This window comes from Lithobates pipiens, unplaced genomic scaffold, assembly GCF_037356315.1.
Source record: "Lithobates pipiens isolate NorthernLeopardFrog02 unplaced genomic scaffold, aLitPip1_a1.2 Scaffold_19, whole genome shotgun sequence".
NCBI lineage: Eukaryota > Metazoa > Chordata > Amphibia > Anura > Ranidae > Lithobates > Lithobates pipiens.
The window spans coordinates 240,792,570-240,815,836 of NW_027507764.1; the positions used below are offsets into that span (position 1 = coordinate 240,792,570).

The window sequence follows — 23,267 nt, forward strand, 5'->3', positions numbered from 1 at the left end:
AGTTGTGGGCATCTGAAGGCAAGGGGCTTATCATTATCTGGAAATCCCCTTTAATGATAACATGGCTCCAAGATACACCCCCCATGTGAATGAATGAGAGGAACATAGTACCAAAAGGTCGAAAGCTCAAACAAGAAAAGTTCAGTCTGAATCATAAGCACATCTCTGATAGTATCTTCCTTTAAATATTTAGAAGTGATATTCACTACAAATCCTAAGATGTAGACTTCATTAAAATTGAAGTAAAGGCTAATATAACTAAGGTAGCACCCCCCTCCTATCCCCACCCCCATGTTGCATACTGTTTGTAAAATAGTTCTGCGTGCCTTACTCATTTGGTGTGGGCAAAGGATCGCCAAGCTCAGTACTGGACATAGGACTAAAAAAACGATTCAACAAGCTGCTCAATGGAGCTGACTTCCAGAGCTGTGTCATAACCCAGTATAATTAAAGCGGGATTCCACCCTAAAGTGGAACCTCCGCTGATCGGATCCCCCCCCCTCCGGTGTCACAATTCACACCTTTCAGGGGGGAGGGGGGTGGAGATACCTGTCAAAGACAGGTATTTACACCCACTTCCGGGCATAGACTCCCGTGGGAGTCTACGCCATTTCCTGCCCTGCCGCGCTGTCTGCTGGGACACACACGGGTCTCAGTGACAGCGCGGAGATTTCCTATTGCGCAGTAGGGAACCGGGAAGTGAAGCCGATTCGCTTCACTTCCTGATTCCCTCACCTAGAATGGTGGCGGCAGCAGCCGAGAGCCGAGCGATCGATCGGCCTCGGCTGCCGGCATCGCTGGAACCCGGGACAGGTGAGTGTCCATTTATTAAAAGTCAGCAGCTGTAGTATTTATAGCTGCTGGCTTTTAATATTTTTTTTTTTGGTGGAATCCCTCTTTAAGCAATACACCGTATCATTTGTGGTGTAAACCTCTATAGCTGGCAGATCTAATCTCATACAGATGTTCTGGGTGTCTCAATTATTATACATAGTTCAAAATTCACCAGTGTGGATTGGAAAAAATAGGAATTTTGAATTGCCTGTAAATTCCTTATCTTGAGTACAGTACCGGACACTGGGGTTGTATTCATAGACCACTGGTTATATGCAAGCTACTTTTGGGTGATTGAACATCAGCAAATAAACTTGCTAGAGCCACCCTAGAGCATACTCGTATAACCATACTCCATAAGTCTCAAGTTTTTAACCAGCACTAAGCACACAGGGGTCTATCCTGCACTGTACTGTAAGGAATGTACAAGTCAAAATACCTATTATCTTATTCATACAGTACAGGACACACGACTAAAAAACTATTCATCAACTATAAGACTTACCAAAGCAACAGCAACAGAACTGCCATCAGGCCCACAAGAAAAGAAAGGTTAAAGAATCAGATAACAGCTTAAAGGACCTTGCGGCCAAAGCTTGAATCAGTTGAGGCCTGATCGTCCACCCAGTAGAACGAGTACAGAGGGTGGTCATAAATGGGGAGTACTCGGAATGGTCAGGGATGGTTAGTGGGGTTCCCCAGGGTTCTGTGCTGGGATCAATCCTATTTAATTTTATCATAAATGACCTGGAGGATAGGGTAAACAGTTCAATCTCTGTATTTGCAGATGGTACTAAGCTAAGCAGGGCAGTAACTTCTCAGCAGTAAGTGGAAACCTTGCAAAAATATCTGAACAAATTCATGGCATAGGCAACTACATGGCAAATGAGGTTTAATGTAGAAAAATGTAAAATAATGCATTTTGGTGGCAAAAATATGAATGCACTCTATACACTGGGGGGGGGGGGGAGAACCTCTGGGAGAATCTAGGATGGAAAAGGACCTGGGGGTCCTAGTAGATGATAGGCTCATCAATGGAATGCAATGCCAAGCTGCTGCTAACAAAGCAAACAGAATATTGGCATGCATTAAAAAGGGCATTAACTGCAGAGATAAAACGTTAATTCTCCCGCTCTACAAGACTCTGGTCCAGCCGCACCTAGAGTACGCTGTCCAGTTTTGGCACCAGTCCAAATGAAAAGTAGTACAAAGAAGGGCAACAAAGCTAATAAAGGGTCCGGAGGATGTTAGTTATGAGGAAAGGTTGTGAGCACTGAACTTATTCTCTCTGGAGAAGAGATGCTTGAGAGGGAATTTGATTTCAATTTACAAATACCATACTGGTGACCCCAGAATAGGGATAAAACTGTTTCACGGAAGGGAGTTTAACAAGACAAGTGGCCACTCATTAAAATTAGAAGAAAAGAGGTTTAACCTTAGCTACGTAGAGGGTTCTTTACTGTAAGAGCGGCAAAGATGTGGACTTCCCTTCCACAGGTGGTGGTATAAGCGAGGAGCATCGATAGTTTCAAAAAACCATTAGATAAGCACCTGAATGACCACAACATACAGGGGTATACAATGTAATACTGACATATAATCACACACATAGGTTGGACTTGATGGACTTTTTTCAAGCTCACCTACTATGTAACTATGTAACATGAAGTATGTATGACCAGGTGCTGGCCTTGCAAATCTGGAAAGCAGAGGCTTGATGCTGAAAAGATCAAGAGAAATCAACAGCTCTGGTAGAATGGGCTCTAAAAGGGAAAGGAGAAACTTTGTCTCTCATAGAGGCTGTGCCTGGCAGGTAGACCCTGATAGTTTTAATCACATTCAGGCAACGTAGGGCACTTTCCTTTGTCATATTGTGTGGCAAGACAAGGGGAAGATCGATAATGTCCTCACTGACTTGAAAAGAAGAGGCCACCTTAGTTTCAAAGGAAAATTTTGTTCTCACAACCACCTAGTCCTTGTGTGTGGGGGGGAATGTGTGGTCTGATCTCAGGTTTAGATCCTAAGGAGACACAGTAGAGGGATTTTGGATTGCAATATTGTATGAGCAACTCCCTACACAAAAGCCTTGATTAATGACTGCGAGGCAAGAAGTTTCTAGAATAAAATGGATTAGGTAAAAACCTGTCCCTTAAGGGTCCACAGAGCCAGACGCTGGTCAAGACCAGACTGAATAAAGCCGAAAACTACTGACAGAGTATTCCCTGGGACTTCCTATCCTAGCACAAGGAAAAGTAAGCCTTCCATGTACAATGTAAAAACCTGTGGGAGTTGGATTGTCTTGCTCTGAGTAAGGTGGGAATAACAAAGTCAGAAATTACAATGATCCCACACACATCACCCGGGCAATGAATGAGTGTCTTCGTAAGAAGCATTTCAAGGTCCTGGAGTGGCCTAGCTAGTCTCCATATCTCAACCCCATAGAAAATCTTTGGAGGGAGTTGAAAGTCTGTGTTGCCCAGAGACAGCGCCCCAAAACATCACTGCTCTAGAGGAGATCTGCATGGAGGAATGGGCCAACATACCAGCAACAGTGTGTGACAACCTTGTGAAGACTTACAGAATACGTTTGACCTCTGTCATTGCCAACAAAGGATATATAACAAAGTATTGACATGAACATTTGATATTGACAAAATACTTATTTTCCACCATAATTTGCAAATAAATTCTTTCAAAAATCAGACAATGTGATTGTCTGGATTTGTTTCCACATTTTGTCTCTCATAGTTAAGGTATACCTTTGATGACAATTACAGGCCTCTCTCATCTATTTAAGTGGGAGAACTTGCACAATTGGTAGCTGTCTAAATACTTTTTTGCCCCACTGTATTTGTCTCGTCTAGTTAGCAATAGTCTGTCAAACAGATTTGGCAGCAATTGTGAGCTGCAGGGCTGAACCTGCAAAGGCACAGAAATCCTTTAAGAGGCCTTCCAGACACCCATCAACAGAATCCTTATAAAAGGTAGCATCTTCAATAGGAACTGTAAGGTGTTTATTGAGAACTGAAATGGCAGGATTCACTAGTTACAGCACATTTCTTCCTACATTCCTTTTCCATAAAATAAAATTCAGCATAAAGCTTAGGAGGAGTAAATACCATTTTTGGATTGGGCCAGTCCTCAAAGTGCACAATGAATTACATTTTGTGTCACATGACCACCTAGTGGCAGAACCACCAAACACAGCATACCACATGAGAATGGTTGTTTATCCATGAAAACAGCATGTTATCAGTAACTAGGTGAAAATGACATTGTATTACCAGCACATTCCTCTTCCCAGAGTGACAGTGTCCATCTCCAACTGTTCATGCTGTATGCCATCTTCATACTGGAAACAAGACTATTATTAAAAACATAAATTTGACAGTCAATCTTTTCTTGAAATCATGTATGCTAAATAGCAATTATCAAAATGCATATGTGTAAAACTAAAATAATCATAGAAGAGTTTACAATTACCTTTTTTTTTTAAAGTTTGCTCAATAACCCAGTGAATGAACATATTATTAATCAAACTAAATTAACTGATTGAATGTAAATCTTCCAGACCTGGCCTTTTCTTGCACTTTCGTTTACATGTAACAATCAATATTTTTTGCTAGAAAATTACACAGAACCCCCTAACATTATATATCTCTATATATATATATATATATCTATATATAGTTGAGGCACATGGTAATTGCGCAGCAGTTTTTCAAATGTATTTTTTGAAGAATTAAATGCACTGTTTTGAATTTTAATGCATAAAAACACAATACACAACCCAATTTTTTTTGCAAACTATAAAAATTGATGTTACGCCGAGTAAATAGATACCAAACATGTCACGTTTTAAGACTGAGCTTGCCTGTGCAACGGTGACAAACAATGTACATTTTACTATCCATAGGTGATGCTTTACAGGCCTTTACAGGTTTCCACTTTAGATCTTTACAGAGAAGGTCTAGTGCTAGAATTACTGCCCATAATCTGACGTTTGCAGAGATACCTCACTTGTGTGGGACGTTTGCATGCACACGAACATGGGAGGATGGAAGCACTTTACTTTTTTTTTTAATTCTTAATTCTTTTCTTTTTTTTTTTTACACTGTAGCTTTAAAAAAATTTTTTTTATCACTTTCATTGCTGTCACAAGGAATGTAAACATCCTTGTGACAGCAAAAGGCATGTGACAGGTACTCTTTATGGAGATATCTAGGGTCTATAAGACCCCAGATCCCTCCTCTTCCCTTAAAAGCATTCAAAACTCCAAAATCAATTGCAGGCATCATCCCGGTATAACCACCCGAAGTCTATCAGCGTACAGTTACGTCTCTGGTCTGGAAATGGTTATCTATACTAGCTAGCCTGCTCCATCAATAAAATGTGCCCATTATATATTGAGGTGGGGGTAAGTATAAGTTAAAGGAGTATATTTCAAAAGCAGTGAATCTGACATTCACCAAAATGACAGTGATTGATTCGCCACCAGTGAATGTTTGATGAAAGTCACATTTACAGCTTTGTAACTATGCCCAAATTGTATTTAAGGTCAAAACTTTTTTTTTTTTTTTTTTAGATTAGGGAAGGGTTAAAACTAGGGAGACAGAAATCTTGACGACATAGGTGTGCGCAGCCTATTGCTTTAGGGTGTGCATCCTAAAGCTCAAGCACTCATGTCTTTCTCTGCAGCCTCAGCTGCACTGGACCAGTGAATGAATGAGAAGTGCTCTGTGCAGAGGGGCTTGTTAATTCATAAACTGAAGCATAGGAAACAGTTTCCTATGCTTCAGTTATGAATTAACACAGTGAGTGTGTTCACTGTGTTTATTTAGAAAAGGAAGGCACTGGTAAATTACTAATTTTCTACCCCCTTTCCCCACTCTCCACCCTGAAACTTCCCCCACAGCAGATGAGGGGGAGAGGAGGGAAGCCAGCAGCACTGCAGGGCGGGGGGGACCAACAGAGGTGAAGCCCAGGCAGTAGTAGGAATCGGCATCACACATAGGGATTAGGGTGTGCCAGGCACAGCTGGCACACCCCCTGCGCACACCTGCAGACACAACAGGAAGTGAGAGAAATCTCCCCAAGATGAGACAGTTGGTCATCAGGACTAAGGTACAGGGTGAAACTTCCCAGTGGAGTCGCAGACCATGATAAAAACTTTGAATAGAGTGAGGAAGGGTTAGAACTCCTGTTAAGTTTTAATGCTATCCAGTACTGCATTTGAGGTATTTTCTCTTACTTCCTGTTCTGCTGACAGTAGTTTTGGCAGGCAGGAAGAGAGGATGAATCGCCAACAGCAACAAAGACAGAAATATTTATTTTGTAGATTAGGGGAGGGGTAGAATCCCTGTTAGTGGAGTGCGGTAGCTTTGCTCAGGTACGTCTTAAACAGTATATTGGAATGATTCACTTTAAAGGTGGAAAAAGGTTGGCTTTTTGCTTGAGTGGGGACTGGGTGTGAAATACATTGTCTAGAGCAACAGGCATCTGGAGTGCTTGATAGACTACCCCTTAGAATCTCTTGAATTTTAACCACTTTCCCCTGGATGGATGTCATATGACGTCCTGGGTTTTAAGTGGTTGTACCAGGATGATGCCTGCAGTTACAGGCGTCATCCAAGTATCAAAATTTGCAGCAGCTGATGCTCTTTCTTGTAAAAGTGATTTAAGTACAGACACTCGATCACTTCTAAAGGCAGCGGAGGTGACTCTCCCATCTGATCAGGAGCTTGAGACAGCGCTCCCACCCATTGGCAACCTCTGGAGTGAACAGAGAGAGAGAGTGCGAGAGGAACTGACGCTTTCCTCCGTGTCTGTGAAGCAGTGGCGGCCCCGTCCATTAGGGGTGCCTGGGCGCCGCCTCCTCTCTCCACACCACCCCCTATATGCAATGGATAGATTCATGCAGAGCATGAATCTATACACGGCTTCCGTGGCCACCACTGTACATTTGTCTGGCCCCTTTCAGGACACCGGGCTGCAGAGAATGCGCTCCAATCCCACCCAGGTGTGTTACAACAGCAAATTTATATTCGCTGTTGAAACACTGATCCTCAATCCAGCCAATCAGAAGCGGGTGAGAGACCCATTTTCCGATTGGCCGAAAAGAGAAGACTCCCGATTGGCTGTCAAGGAGGGAGGAAGGTAACGAAAGCCACCGCCATCGCAGTCGTGATGACCCGTGGAAAGCAGGAGAACAGAAGGATGATGCCTCCAAGCAGGGGAAGCCGGCCAGTGATGGGGTAAGTGCTAGTGACCGACCGGGGAGGGGGGGTGGGGTGGTATACTGTTTACCACCCCCCCTAAAAAAAATTCCACCGGCTGCCACTGCTGTGAAGTCAGAAACTGGAAGCAACGAGAATTTACTCACTTCCCGTTTCTGTTCTTTGTTTACTGGCCAGTTACCGGCCAGTGAAGCAGTTGATCAGACCAATCTGTGTCTGATCTGTTGCACTGCAGACCAAAGGCCATAAAGAGGACCTGTCACGACTCATGATATCACAAAGGATGCTGTTCATCCTTAGTGATAGCATTACATTTTATATAAAAAAAAATAGATAATGTGACAGTTTAAAAAAGTTTAAAATAAAACCAAAAATGTTATTTAAGCGTCCCACCACCCCGCGCAAAAGCAAACGTCCTGCACACATATGACCAGACCACACAAGTGAATTATGGCCACGAACGTCAGAGCAAGAGCAATAGTTCTAGTCCTAGACCTCCTGTTTAACTCTAAACTGGTAACCTTTTTCGAGAATTGCCTATGGAGATTTTTAGGTACCCTAGTTTGGCACCATTCCATGGGCACACGCACTTTTAAAGCGTGATATATTTCGTATCTATTTACTTGCTGTAACATAATATTTTACCCAAACATTAGGTATTATATTGTGTTTGTGTTCACTAAAATGAATGAAAGTATTTTTTTCCAAAAATTTGAGTTTGAAAAACAGCTGGGCAAATACCGTATGACATAAAAAATTGCAAGACCCGCTATTTTATTCTCTAGGGCCTCTGCTTAAAAAATATATAATATTTGAGGGTTCTAAGTAATTTTCTAGCAAAAATAATTAGGATTTTTATAAGTATGTGAGACGTGTCAGAATTGGCCTGGTAGGGAAGTAATTCCAGACTTTATTTAACAGTACCAAGCCCTAATAATAGGTGACTCTATGGACCCCTTGAAATGTGTTGGTTTTTGATGACATAAGTATCTGAAAAAAAAAATCTTGACTTTATATGTTCTGCTTTTGGTTATATTTTCCTTGCACACCCAAGTTTGCACTGCTGCCTATTGTCAGGTCCCCTGAGACCAGGTGACAGATGCCCTCCGTAGGAGTCGGAAGTGCACCGCTATGTAGTGGACCTTAGGACTGACTGCTGCAGATAATACCCAGGGAGATTCAGGACACAGGTCTACAGGATCACTAACACAGATCCCAATGGGAGCTGGAGCATAGATTCCCCAGGACGCGGAGTCTAAGAGCCAGCGGGTGTTTGCCAGAGCCTCCAGCGGTGAGGATGGACTTCGCTGCAGTCTGGCTCCAGGTCGCGGCCGCTAGGGTCTTACAGCTCACTCTCCCAGTAGACTACAGGAGAAGTAAGCAACAGGCTGGAACGACAAGGACAGTAAGGGGATACGGTAGAGGTCGGGGCAACTAGCAGACAGGAACAACAGAGTACACGCCAAAGGTTCAGGGTCACAGGCAGACAGGAATCTTAAAGAACACGCCAAGGTCGGTAACAGAGTCAAACATAGAGCACAGGGCAAGCAGGAACCAGGAAGCCTGGGGTGGAGCCATGCTTAGAGGAGAGGTTATAAAAACCACCAGGTGGAAGTGGCCTCTTAGTCAGAACACATGAGGGGAGGTAAGCAACCAGAGGAAGATCACTGCATAACCATGACACCTATGTTCATGTTGGAGACTTTTCATCACTTCCTTTCTGGTGAAATCACTGTCAGTAAAACAAGAAGTTGGGGAAAATTGCTATGATGGATCCCTGTTGAAGCCCACCTACCATACAGATAAATAGGAAGTGGATTACTTCAACTGCGTGAAGGCTGGGAGGAACTGAGAATTTAGGGAGAGGTAGTTCCACACAGACTAATCCTGCTTTGTGGACTGGGCTAAGAAACTACATTCCTAGGTTCACTGGAGCTCTGGGGAGGAAAAAGGGGAAGGCTGGTTCCTGGGCTCAAGGAGATACAAGGAGGATAATAATGGAGGCAGTGGAGGTTATTTACTAAAACTGGAGAGTGCAAAATCTAGTGCAGCTCTGCATAGAAACCAGTCAGCATCCAGGTTTTATTGTCAAAGCTTAATTGAACAAGCTGAAGTTGGAAGCTGATTGGCTAACGTGCACAGCTGCACCAGATTCTGAGTGCTCCAGTTTTAGTAAATCTCCCCCAGTGTATGCACCTGGTTTCTGGCAAACACCCTATCTGGGTTGGAAAGAGGCACCGCAGAGAATACTCCCTGGTACCTGAGATCGTTAATGACTGAGCACACTGTCCAGTTGTTGGGGAGAATGCTGCAGTCATTGACTTTGTTGTGCTGCTATCGGGGAACTGAAAGAGATCAACTGCCACCACAGAAAGCAGTGAGAGTCCCCTGGCCAACCCCCACTACACCTTCATAAAGAGGAGTAGTATTGCCTGTGTGGGTCACAGTGCAGGTACGTTTACCAGTGTTTGAATTAACTTTATCCAAACTGCTCCAACATCAGATTTGGGCTACACCATGCTGGGAAGTGGGGAGGACGGGGTCTGATATAGACTGAAGAAATTACACTTTGCTACAATGTGTACAGCTTGTATAATGCCGCGTACACACGATCAAACTATCCGGCGGACTTAGTCTGGCGGACAAACCACCGGAAAGTCCGCCGGACTTTCCGAACACGCAGACCTGCCCACACACCGGCCGCCGGACCCTTTCACCCCCTTTTGCCAGTGTCACTAAGCGATCATTTTTTTGATCGCTGCATTAGTGTCGCTAGGTAGCTAGTTATTTTTTTAGGTTCACCGCCAGGTTTTTATGGCGCTAGGTACCCCAATATACTACCCAATAATGGTTTTAACCCCCTGATTGCCCCTAGTTAACCCTTTCACCCCCTTTTGCCAGTGTCACTAAGCGATCATTTTTCTGATCGCTGCATTACTGTCACTAGTGCTGCTAGGTAGCTAGTTATTTTTTTAGGTTCACCGCCAGGTTTTTATAGTGCTAGGTACCCCCATATACTACCCAATAATGGTTTTAACCCCCTGATTGCCCCTAGTTAACCCTTTCACCAGTGATCACAATATAAGTGTCACTGGTGACGCTGGTTAGCCAGTTAGTTTTTAAGGTTCCCCGTCAGGTTTTTATATAGCGCCAGGGACCCCCATATACTACCTAATAAAAATTTGAACCCCCTGATTGCCCCTAGTTAACCCTTTCACCAGTGATCACCGTATAAGTGTTACGGGTGACTCTGGTTAGTTTGCTTTTTATAGCATCAGGGCACCCACCATTTATTACCCAATAAAGGTTTAACCCCCAGATCACCCGGCGGGTGATATCAATTAGGTTTTAGGGTCAGGGTCTGCGTCGCCCCAGGCAGCGCTAGGTTAGTGCCAGTACCGCTAACACCCACGCACAAAGCATAAACCTCCCGTAGTGGTATAGAATCTGAACAGATCAATATCTGATCTGATCAGATCTATACTAGCGTCCCCAGCAGTTTAGGGTTCCAAAAAAACGCATTGTTAGCGGGATCAGCCCAGATACCTGCTGGCACCTGCGTTTTGCCCCTCCGCCCAGCCCACCCAAGTGCAGTATCGATCGATCACTGTCACTTACAAAACACTAAACACATAACTACAGTGATCGCAGAGTCAGGCCTATACCCTGCGATCGCTAACAGTTTTTTTTGGTAGCGTTTTATATTTAAATCCGGAAGGCAGTGCTTGGTTTTCGGGGTCCCGTACGTGGCTAGGCTCCCAAAAAGTCCCCCACATGTGGTATCCCCATACTCGGGAGAAGCAGCAGAATTTATTTTGGGGTGTAATTTCACTTATGCCCATAGCATGTGTGAGCAATATATCATTTAGTGACAACTTTGTGCAAAAAAAAAAAAAATTTAATATTCCTGCAACTTGTGGCAAAATATAAAATATTTCATGGACTCAACATGCCCCTCAGCAATTTCCTTGGGGTGCCGTACGCAGCTAGACTCCCAAAAAGTCCCACATATGTGGTATCCCCGTACTCAGGAGAAGCAGCAGAATATATTTTGGGGTGCAATCCCACATATAACTATGGCATGTGTGAGCAATATATCATTTCGTGACAACTTTTTGTAAACTTTTTTTTTTTTGTCATTATTCAATCACTTGGGACAAAAAAAAAATATTCAATGGGCTCAACATGCCCCTCAGCAATTTCCTTGGGGTGTCTACTTTCCAAAATGGGGTCATTTGGGGGGGGGGGGGGTTGTACTGCCCTGCCATTTTAGCACCTGAAGAAATGAGATAGGCAGTCGTAAATTAAAAGCTGTGTAAATTCCATAAAATGTACTCTAGTTTGTAGACGCTATAACTTTTGCGCAAACCAATAAATATACGCTTACTGACATTTTTTTTTACTAAAGACATGTGGCTGAATACATTTTGCCCTAAATGTATGACTAAAATTGAGTTTATTCGATTTTTCTTATAACAAAAAGTAGAAATATATATTTTTCTCAAAATTCTCGGTCTTTTTCCATTTATATCGCAAAAAATAAAAATCGCAGAGGCAATCAAATACCATCAAAAGAAAGCGCTATTTGTGGAAAGAAAAGGACGCAAGTTTCGTTTGGGTACAACATTGCATGACCGCGCAATTACCAGTTAAAGCAGTGCAGTGCGAAATTGTAAAAAGACCTCTGGTCCTTAGGCTGAAAATTGGTCCGGGGCTAAAGTGGTTAAACACCTTCCTGCCCAGACCAATTTTGAGCTTTCAGCGCTGTCGCACTTTGAATGGCAATTGCGCGGTCATGCTACACTGGACCCAAATGAAATTTTTATCATTTTTTTCCCACAGATAGAGCTTTCTTTTGGTGGTATTTGATCACCTCTGCAGTTTTTATTTTTTGCTAAACAAATAAAATAAAAAATTAAAAAAAAAAATGTTTTTTTTTGTTTCAGTTTCAAAACTTTGTAAATAAGTATGTTTTCTCCTTCACTGATGGGCACTGATGGGGTTACACTGATGGGCAATGATAAGGCGGCACTGATGGGCACCGATGAGGTGGCACCAATGAAGTGGCACTGATGAGGTGGCATTGATGGACACTGATATGTGGCACTGATAGGCGGCACTGATGGGCACTGATAGGCGGCACTGATGGGTGGCACTGATGGGCGACATGGATGGGCACTGATAGGTGGCACACATTGGCACTGATAGCTGGCATGGATTGGCATGAATGGGCATGGATAGGCGGCACAGGTGGGCATGGGTAGGCGGCACAGATGGGTAGACGGCACAGATGGGCATGGATGGGCACTGATAGGTGGCACGGATGGGCACTGATAGGCGGCACAGATGGGAACTGATAGGCGGCATTGTATTATAATATACTGTAATAATGGATGCCAATCAGTGCCAAACAATAATGCATGCCAATCAGTGATGCCCATTGTGGGCACTGATTGGCATCCATTATGGGCACTTATTGGCATCCATTGTGGCACTGACTGGAATCCCTGGGGGTCTAGGGTGGCTTACCTTGTCTTGGGCATCCCTGGTGGTCTGGTGGCATCCCTGGTGGTCCAGTGTGGACATCCTCGGGGGGGGGGGGGCTGTGCTGATAATCGATCAGCACAGAACCCCCCTGTCAGAGGAGCAGCCGATCGGCTCTCCTCTACTCACGTCTGACAGATGCGAGTGAGGAAAAGCCGATCACCGGCTCTTCCTATTTACACTGTGATCAGCCGTGATTGGAAACGGCTGATCACGTGGTAAAGAGTCTTTACCGAGATCGTATTTGCGGGGTGTCAGACTGACACCCTGCAACAACGATCACCGTGATGTGCGCTCCCGGGGGTGCACAGCGGCTCAAAATCCTGATCACGTCATATGACGTCCGGTCAGGATTTTGAAACCACTTTGCCGCCGTCATTTTGTTATAGGGCGGGCGGCAAGTGGTTAAAGTAAATTAAATATTTTAAACAAACCACTCATTCACACTGTATGCGCAAGAGAACCCATGTGAATGAGCCCTTCATTTTTTTCATTATTTATTACATTTTTGAATTATTTTCTTCATTTATTATTATTTGTTGGATTTTTTTAATTTTTTACATTTTTTTTCACAATACTTTTTTGGGAGAATGGAGCAGTGGAAGGTGTCAGTACTGCATACACAGGGGTGGCCCAGAGCAGGAGGAATCTAATGGACAGTCTGGGGTTGTCAGTACGGGGAGGGGACGCAATTACAAGCACCGATCTCCCTGTAGAGGAGGTGGAATGGCTTTCAGCTGCTTCATGGAGAGCAATAGAGGGAGGCTGTCATGGTGATGGTGCTTGTGATTCCCCGCTGCACCGATCACCCCCGACTTTCAGATTCCCCCTGCTGCAGGAGGTACGTCTCATGCAGTGCAGTATCCAATTGGTCAGTCCGTCCCTGCTGGGCCTATATTAAGGTAGGGGCCTGGAGCTGCAGCTCCAATCGCCCCTACGTTAATCCGGCCCTGCCTACAGTCAAGCATGGTGGTAGGAGTGTCATGGTCTGGGGCTGCATGAGCGCTGCAGGAACTGGGGAGGTACAGTTCACTGAGGGAACCAAGAATGCCAACATGTACTGAGACATACTGAAGCAGAGCATGATCCCCTCCCTTCAGAGACTGGGCCACGGGACAGTGTTCAAACTTGATAACGACCCCAAACACACTTCCAAGATGACCAATGCCTTGCTGAAGAAGCTGAGGGTAAAGGTGATGGACTGGCCAAGCATGTCTCTAGACCTCAGCCCTATTGAGCATCTGTGCGGCATCCACAAACGGAAGGTGGAGGAGCGCAAGGTCTCTCACATCCACCAGCTCCGTGATGTCGTCATGGAGGAGTGGAAGAGGACTCCAGTGGAAACCTGTGAAGCTCTGATGAACACCATGCCCAAGAGGGTTAAGGCAGTACTGGAAAATAATGGTGGCACTGGCCACACAAAATATTGACACTTTGGGCCCAATTTGGACATTTTCACTTAGGGGTGTACTCACTTTTGTTACGAGCGGTTTAAGCATGAGTGTTGTGTTATTTTGAGGGGACAGCAAATTTACACTGCTATACAAGCTGTACACTCACTACTTTACAGTGTCATTTCTTCAGTGTTTTCACATGAAAGGATATAATAAAATATTTACAAAAGTGTGGGTGTACTCACTTTTGTGAGATATATATATATATATATATATAGATAGAGAGAGATAAAACATATAAATACCCCCTCCCCCCAGCCCAGGTAAGAAACCCAAAAATAAAATGTAATATACTGCCACTTACAAATGTAGATGTTGTGGCTGCATTAGTTTTCTTGTTTTAGACTTTTTTTATTTTTGCCTGGTGATCTGGCCAGTAACATATTTTCTGTCTTAGGGTGTCTTTATGCTGGATACCTTTGGACAACAGCATTGTCAATCTGGGGACAGAGTAACAGCAATTTATTTCCTTTTGGAATAAGTTTTTTTTTTTTTTTAAAGAACAAAAGCTGACCATTGTAAGTACATGTCAGCGCTACATGGTTTGCCTCACCCTTCTAACTTCCACTTTTGCTGGACAGCTTGGTCTGGTAAAGGCAGTTGAAAAACAACTGACTTACTGGCCAGATCACCAGGTGAAAATAAAAGGAAGAAAGCCTAAAAAAGGAAAATAATCAGCCACCACATCTAGGAACTAATAAACTGCAATACAATGCATTTTTGTTTTTCAGTTTAATACTGCTTTACGTGAACATTAAAACATTTCTACATTTCATACAGGTTTCCTCATTTAATCACCAACGTACTACTTCTGATACCTTTTTTTAGACTTGGTTTATTGAAAAGGTTTGATAATTGTAGACATAATTTGCAAAGCAATACTGTAGACTTAGGTTCAGATCAAGAATATTTAACCTCACACAACCAAACTAAAGATAATGAGATAGTATATCATTGTGGTCATCTGAACATTAAATAATGCTGGGTCGACTAGAATGTTGGCATTACATTTTTTAATTATGAGTTTTGCGGTATCATTGTATCATCTGTCACATGGCAGAAATGCATTCAATGTATTTGGAATTACCGAGCAGAATGCACTTTGATACCTTACATGATACAGTCATAATTTTAACCTGTACACCAACTGTAAAGCATACACCAATAACATAATGTGTTGCACCACAGCTAAAAGCTTTTCAGTCTGGTTTCGTAAACAAGATCTACAGTGCCCTGCTTGGTCACTAGGTTGGCGTTTGTATAGTAGATAAATCTTTACACTCATATATCCTGTTATATTGTACCTCTGTGGCTGTTTGCTTAAAAGAGAAATTGGAGCAAGTATCAAAGTTATTGTGATCATCCTCTTCTTCAGTATAACTATGGGATTTTACAGGAAGTGAATGATGAAGGCTGTCTGATATGGCATTTAGTCGGAACAGAAGCTCATCTATCAGGTCTTCAAATTCATCCAAATAGAAATTCTTAAAAAAACAAAAAAAAAAACAACTGAGTATGTTGGGTTGTGGCTACATTTTAAATCTATTTCACAAATCTTGTATTCTATATAAAGAAATGTACACCAAGTCTGACACCAGATAAAACAACAATACTATCATGTTCTGTCTGTGCCCAGACTCATTTTATAATTTAATAGCACTTCTAGTATGATCAGGCCACTTTGTATAATTATGTACACACATACACATACACAAGTGTCTAAATATGCATACTCACATTTGCAATGTTCTACAACACAGGGAATTAGCTTTTATTGTAAAATAATTATGAATATAATTTGAGTATATAGGTAAATTCAAAATATGTAATACAGTACACTTGAGATAGGCTCTTTATAACTTATATATTCCAATGGTTCAATAACCTTAAAGCATAGATATAAAAACATTTGCTATTCTGGTTGGTGATCAATTATTTAAATATCAGATTAAAATAAGCAAATGTAAAATGCACCAACCTAGTATAGATTACCATTACTCTCTACCTTGAGGGAGCAAAAAAATGCACTAAAAGGAAGATGTGCTATGGAAGAGATACCGGCCTAGTCAAGGATGCTGCTGGACATGGGGGTGGAGTTAGGAGATATACTGTAAGGTTAAAGCCTATATTGACCCTCTTCCCTGCTTGATGTGCTGTAATGTAAGCCTCTTAAACTCCTTGGCAGACTTAAGACTATTCTTTCTAAACATCCAATAATAAGAATTCTTAAACATCCTCCTGCATCAAGTTCTTCATGCTGTGCTAAATTAATTCAGCTGACTTTTAATGCCAGCTTGTGGGCAAAGCCAGGAGGAGGAAGATGAAGTCACATTTATAGATGCTGATGAAAATGTGCTGCTCTGTGTTTGGAGTTTGAAGAAGGCTTGGTTGGTTAGCTACTCCATGACCTTCTCTGTGTACTCTGGCTGTACTACCAAAAAGAAAAGGCCTGACCACCACTTTGTCCTACTTAAGCAAAGTCTGCTTGCAGGCAGGGGCGGACTGACAACTTATGGGGCCCCCGGGCAATAGGAGATTATGGAGCCCCTGCGCAATCAGAGATTATGGGGCTACACAGTATATACAAACACACATTATACACATACATGTTTCTATTGGCTGAGAAGGTACTGGAGAGGTGGGGCAGCTATAATCTCAGGATTTTTAGACCAAAAGGATGTCGGTAAGGGACATTTCAGAGACAGATGTAAAAAAAAACACAGATTTTTACATACTGTCCCTGGTTTTACTGAGGCTGGCAACCCTGATGGGGCCCCCTAGTGGCCCGGGGCCCTTGCTGAATGGTCAGTCCACCCCTGCTTGCAGGTGAAGAATCTGTGCCTCTCTCTTTAGACCTCCTAGACCTGATTAATACAAGGGATATATTCAATATTTTAAAACTTTTTTTTACCTACATAAAAAAATATATCAAAAATTAAATTACCTGTACAATATAAGACTCCCCAAAAAGTTTAAAAATGGGCAACAGCGAAACAACAAGACATTGGTTTTGGATACATATACTGTATCATCAACAGTATTTCATCATCAATTCATCAACAGTATTTTGCTGGGCTATCCCCTAAAATAGGTGGCGCTTACTGGTAAAGAAAAAGCATTCACAATCCCATGTCACTGGAATTTGAAAACATTGAGCATAACTGCCAACTAAACAAATGCAGAAATTATTCCAAACTTAGAGGGTTTATTGCTGCCCTTTTAAGTCATTTGGAGTATTCAGTCACTTACATTTCCAGAAACAGAAATGCTGTCTGTGCTCTTCTGTCTGTGTCGATCAACAACTGAAAGTATCAGTTCTCTTGCATGAGATATAACTTCTTTAAATGTCACAAACTGTTTGCTGCGATGAACTTTTTTAGAATATTTTGCTACTGAACTGAGGACTCCTTTTAACTATTAAATATAAAAAATTATTTATTATTATAAAAACAATGGCAAAAAATGAAAAATAAGAGACCAAATCGATCAACATAGACAAAAATCATCAATTACATATTTTTATAATTGTTATGTACTTTCTTTCAATTGAAAACGATATGGGAAAGCATTTAAAATAGGTTCTGTATTATTTAGATATTATTCACAGCAAATCAGAGGAGCAAAAAAAGTGTTATTTCTGCAATGAATACACCTGATGGTTCTGTCCCATTCCTGCCAAACGTGTCCTATATATTCATTGTTATGCCATTGTTAGCCTTTTATTGTCATTCACTACCTATATGACCGACTCTTTATTTCAACCAAGAGGTACCTCCACCAGGGAACCCAAGATGGAGTCAGCAGCCAGCCACCTAGAGCGACCTGTGATGTTGCCTCTCATTCTACCCAGGGTATGATAACTAACAAGAGGCAACTGCACCAGGGAATCTACCATGAAACCTACATAGAGACGTGGTTAAAAGTATACAGCACTAAATGCTAAGAAAATGACATACAGGTAACTATCGTTAGTTAGGTCCAATGTACGTGTGGGGCGACCCCTATGGATATCTATCCTCTGGACCGATGATTGGCAGCGGTGAATGTTCCTCCTATAAATAGATATAATTGAAAAAGCCTCATTGCGCAGTACCGTTGATTAAGAGCTTTTTATTCTAAAAAATATAAAGGTATTAAACTCACATGTATGAGCGTCTAATGTCCTGGCACCCAGAGTGTACAGCAGATATAAGTAAATCCGTTAAATCCGCCTGGTTAGTTCATAGAGCTGCTGACTCAGTGAAGGCTTGATTTGTAGGCCGAAGTGTGTCACGATAAAGTGACTCAACCTCTATGCATTTCGACCTATCAGATTGGCCGTCCTCAGAAAGGTAACTTTATCAATGGTATCAACTGTACTGTGCAATGAGGCTTTTTCTATTATATCTATTTATATGAGGAACATTCACCGCTGCCAATCATCGGTCCCAGAGGATATCCATAGGGGTAGCCCCACACGCGCATTGGACCTAACTAGCTATAGTTGGTCCACTCCCAGGGGTGAGTGCACATCTATTAGGGGGGCTCCCTATTAAAAGCACTTAAGAAGTACGGAATCATCCATCTATTATTCAAGTCACAGCACTGGATATTGCTTCACTAGCACAAGTACCTTTTTTTCACTGGGGACTGTTTGATTAATTTTATTAATTGTTACCAGTGTATCATTTATTACCTGTATGTAATTTTTTTAGCATTTAGCACGTTAAACTTTTTGTCAATTATTAATTATTCACACCATCTTCACACTGCAGCTGCTTTAATTATGTGGTAAAGCAATTTGTTCTTTTTATCCATATTAACATACATGAGGTTTTTTCACTTATTTTCATCCTTTGGTGCTTTGGTTCATTTTCAAATTTTTACATAGAGAAGTGGACTGCATTACTATCCTACACTAAGCTTGCAATGTTGTTTTACATACATATGTTTTAACAGTCACCAGGTGAGAAGATTCTTGTAGCTACCTCTATATAGTATAGCTCCTCTTAGCCCTTGTACACACGGTCGGAGATTGCAACAGAATGTTTCCTATTGGACAGTTTTGTCGGATATTCCGACTGTGTGTGGTCTGCATCGGACTGTTTCAGTTGGAATATCCAACGGACCAAGTTTTCCAACTTGCCGGTAAAATTTTCCTATCGGACATACTCCGATCATGTGTAGCCTACTCCGATGGACAAAGTGCCACGCATGCTCAGATCAAATTCCTAGACCAAAGCTATTGGCTACTAGCCTGAACGTAGTCCCGTTCTAACGAAATAACGTCATCACGTTATGTACAATCGGATTTTCCGACAACTTAGTCTGACCATGTGTATGCAACATCACTTCCGGACCTCTTCCGGAATTAATCCGACGGATTTAGTTGTCGGAATCTCCGACCGTGTGTACAAGGGCTTAGAGGAGCTCCTCTCTTAAATTTGTTCTAGTTTTTTTTCTTTATATAGCACTGATATTCTTAAATGTAATGTAATGATATGACACGTGAGCAGTGCTGTGTCTTAGCCTAGGCCGACAAGGCCCAAGCCTGGGACGGCACTTTGTGGGGGGAGTGACCAAAAAGCCGCCCCCAACCCGTTCTCACGAGTCCCAGCTCCTGCGGCCTCCTCCCACACAAATACAGCTCTGTAACATGGCATTTGCTATTATTATGGGCAGTATGGTGCGTATTTGGCCGGGGGGGGGGGGGGGCGACTGGCACCCCCATAAAAAGGCTGGTGACTGACCAGACGGGGTGCACGTAATTTAACCCTCCTCTGCATGGCATCCTTACCTTGCATCTTCTCCCCGGCTTGGGGCGGGGTCTGTCTGTGACAAAAGAAGAGGAGGGGAGAGAAAGGAGGGACGACGGGAACACCCAGCCAGGACAGCAGGTACAATAAATTAATATTACTTTTGTAAGTGATCATGTGCATATGCCAAGTTGCCAATAAATATAGAGTGCTTAGCATGGATTAAATATACAGATCATATTGTAATAAAGTGATCTGTGCTAAAAATGTATTAATTTCATGTACTGCAAAGTTTGCAGTACATGATCTTTCACTGAATAAGGACTGTTTAATAAGTTTGCATTGATTGCGAAGTGCTCCATTCTGAAATCAACGCAAAGCCATTAAACAGTTCACATTCAGTGAAAATTCATGTACTGCAAAGTGCCCTGTGCTATAATCAATACATATACACTAAACTGTGATATTATGAAACTGATGAGGTGCACGGATTGCCACTGATGAGGCGGCACTCTTAAGCTGCACTGATGAGATGGCACTGGTGGCCCCTTACGAGATCGCACTAATAAAGCAGCACTGATGGCTACTGGTAGGCTACACTGGTGGTCCCAGTTGAGGCCACACTGATAGGCTGCACTAGTGGCCCCTGATGGAGCCGCAATGATGGCCACTGATAGGCTGCACTGGTGGGCACTGATGGACACCCCTGATGAGGCCGCACTGATGGCAACTGATAGGCTGCACTTGATGGCCACTGATGACTCCACACTGGTGGCCACAGAGCGGGTTAATATTTACCCACTCTGCTATTGCATATATGTGTATTGCTGTTGTAAAGGCGTTAAGGTGGCACCTTGCCTTAAGTAGCTTAGCAATTGTACCCTGCAAGTCTGAGGTTTTCCTTGATAGCTATATAAATATGTTGGCTGGATAGTATAAGGGGACTTTAGTCTGTGGGAAGAATTTGATCTGATTTAGTACCTTCCCGTAAGGACCATGTGGCCTGTAGAAAGGCTTTCCACTTAGGTTCCTTTATGGGGCAAGTGTAGCATAGAGACTTTTCCCACTTGATGGGGTAATACTGACTACATTCCTCATTTAGAGGAAAGCCAGGACTATATTCTACGCTGTGGCAGACATTTGTCTCTCTCTCCGTTTCCTCATTACAATTGATGAAACCCATTTATGTGTGGTGCCACCATTATGGTATAAGCTAACTGTTAATTTAAAGAGCTTCAGTAAAGAAAAACATTTTGGGAATGAGCGGGACCAAGGCCCGAAAAAAACCCTACAGGTTAGAGGAGGCTCCAGGTTCAGGTTAGGCAAGACTAGATTACTAATAAAATAAAGAAATTGGTGCAGTCTGAAGATTTTAAATAAACACAATAAACCAAATAAACAAATATGTGAATATACAAGTTGCTGCTCAAACACCATTACGGCGATTTCACCACACCCCCAAAATTACATATAGAAAGTGATGTAGCACAGCTTTAAAATATTACACTATGGACTTTGGCATTTTTAAGTGATTGATATCATCTTATATTAAGTTGTGCTACATGATTTTGCATATTTAAGTCTGGATTACTCACATGGTGTCCAAGAGAGGTGATGTCTAGAGGCTCTCACTTAATAGCCATGGGAAACCTGATAGGCCCCAAGCTAAGGAACCAAAACATGCCCATGAATTGCCCAAACCAATAAGGAAAGGGTACACTACAGAAAGTCCCATTACATTACATTTCTCTGGCGTGAGCAAGATGGCAATCTAGGATCTATTGAACTACAGTTGCTTGGTTGTTGCAGTGCCATGTGCTAAAAAATACTGGGGACAAGGATAACCCCCGTGACAAACCCACCACATTAATATGGTCTCACATACGTGGGCCATAATAAAAGTCTTTAACAGCACAGTGGTATTTAGTTTTCGTAAATATAGGGGATGTTAGCATAGGATACAGAATGCATTAACAACATGCGAAGAAGCTACAGGACAGAGGCATCACATCATTCCATACACATTCGGCCATCTTTCATGTGCCATGTGCAAATATCAACATTTTACAATTATATGCTGCATTCCAGATGACCATGCTAACTTATCTGTGCATGAGCAAACATCTTCCACAGTTGTGCAATTTTCAGGCAGTCATAATATTATACTATCCCTTCATCATGTTTCTGAAGGCTTATTAAAACACTGTTTACACTAAGGCATTAGAAAATACTATACAAGATACATAACTAACCACAATTTCAGTAAGATAAAACACCATTCTAAAGTAATCTTTCTAGGATCTAGCACACTTTGCTAGTACAAGTTAAAGTGGTATTAAACCCAAAACCACAAAATGTAATATATTGCAGCTTACCAACCACTAGATATGGTTACTGCATTTGTTTTCTTGGACAGCAGCACTTTTAGTCTAAGGGGAAGGAGAGTGTTAGATGTACTAGCAGATTTAGTTACACTAACAGATTGAAGCCAAACTCCAGCTAACACTTTAAGTTGTTACAGCTACAGTTGTTTTTCATTTTGGGATAAATGTTTTACATAAATAAATACACGCTGATCATTGTAAGCAACCCTGTTAGTATTAAACAGTTTGTTTCAACCCTCTACATCTACAGGACAGCTTGTTCTTTTGAAAAAACAACTGATTTAATGGCTGGATCACCAGGTGCAAATAAAGCCTAAAGAAAAACAAATGCAGTCATCACATCTAAGAATTGGCAAGCTGCAAAATTATAAATATTTGCTTTTTGGGTTGAATACCATTTTAAAGCTGTTGTCGCTAGTTTTAAAAGATAAAAAGCTTCCAGAAAATCAAAGCAGATATGTCAATTGCAGAACATCTCTCAGCAAGGGTCTTTTGTCAACGCAGCAATTTGATGGAGCAGGCAGCGAGACAGGTAAGTACTGTTTGTTTGCTTAGGAGCGAGATCTTCTTTTCATCACTTAAAGCTTGTGACAGAGTAGCTTTAATCATTTTTTTTTTAAACTTGAGCTTCTATACTTACCAATCCAGTCCATAGAAGTATAAAAACAGAAAACAGTATTCCATATAATCCAGCCACCCAGGCTTGGTTACATTTGACCTGCACGTTAAAAAAATGTATATGTTTTGATGTATGGATTCTGAGGAACTGTGCAAAAGTGGTCTGGATGCACTGCAGCACATTAGTGAAAGGATAGTGATCAGAGGAAATGATTATATGTCCCAGAGATGAATAGCACAGCATGAACACAATCCCTATGAGCTGCAAAGAAACAAGAAAAAAAGGAATATAGTTAAATACCCATGAGGCTTATCTATCCATTTATTTATTTACTGTATTACAGGTACTTATATAGCGTCGTCAATTTATGCAGCGCTTTATGTATATATTGTACATTCACATCAGTCCCTGCCCTCAAGGAGCTTAAAATCTAAGGTCCCTAACTCACATTCATACAGGGC

At 42.1% G+C, this 23,267-nt stretch overlaps 1 protein-coding gene across 1 annotated transcript in view; it reads right to left on the reverse strand.

The window, feature by feature from the left end:
• PKD1L1 (polycystin 1 like 1, transient receptor potential channel interacting) overlaps nucleotides 1-23,267 on the reverse strand; it is a 358,247-nt gene that overhangs the window by 20,764 nt on the left and 314,216 nt on the right. The window contains exons 45-48 of the mRNA XM_077491844.1: nucleotides 22,828-23,067; nucleotides 17,318-17,482; nucleotides 15,373-15,552; nucleotides 4,119-4,198 (exon numbers count right to left, since the gene is read on the reverse strand). Coding sequence (XP_077347970.1) covers nucleotides 4,119-4,198; nucleotides 15,373-15,552; nucleotides 17,318-17,482; nucleotides 22,828-23,067 — 665 coding nt within the window. The remainder of the gene's footprint in view (nucleotides 1-4,118; nucleotides 4,199-15,372; nucleotides 15,553-17,317; nucleotides 17,483-22,827; nucleotides 23,068-23,267) is intronic.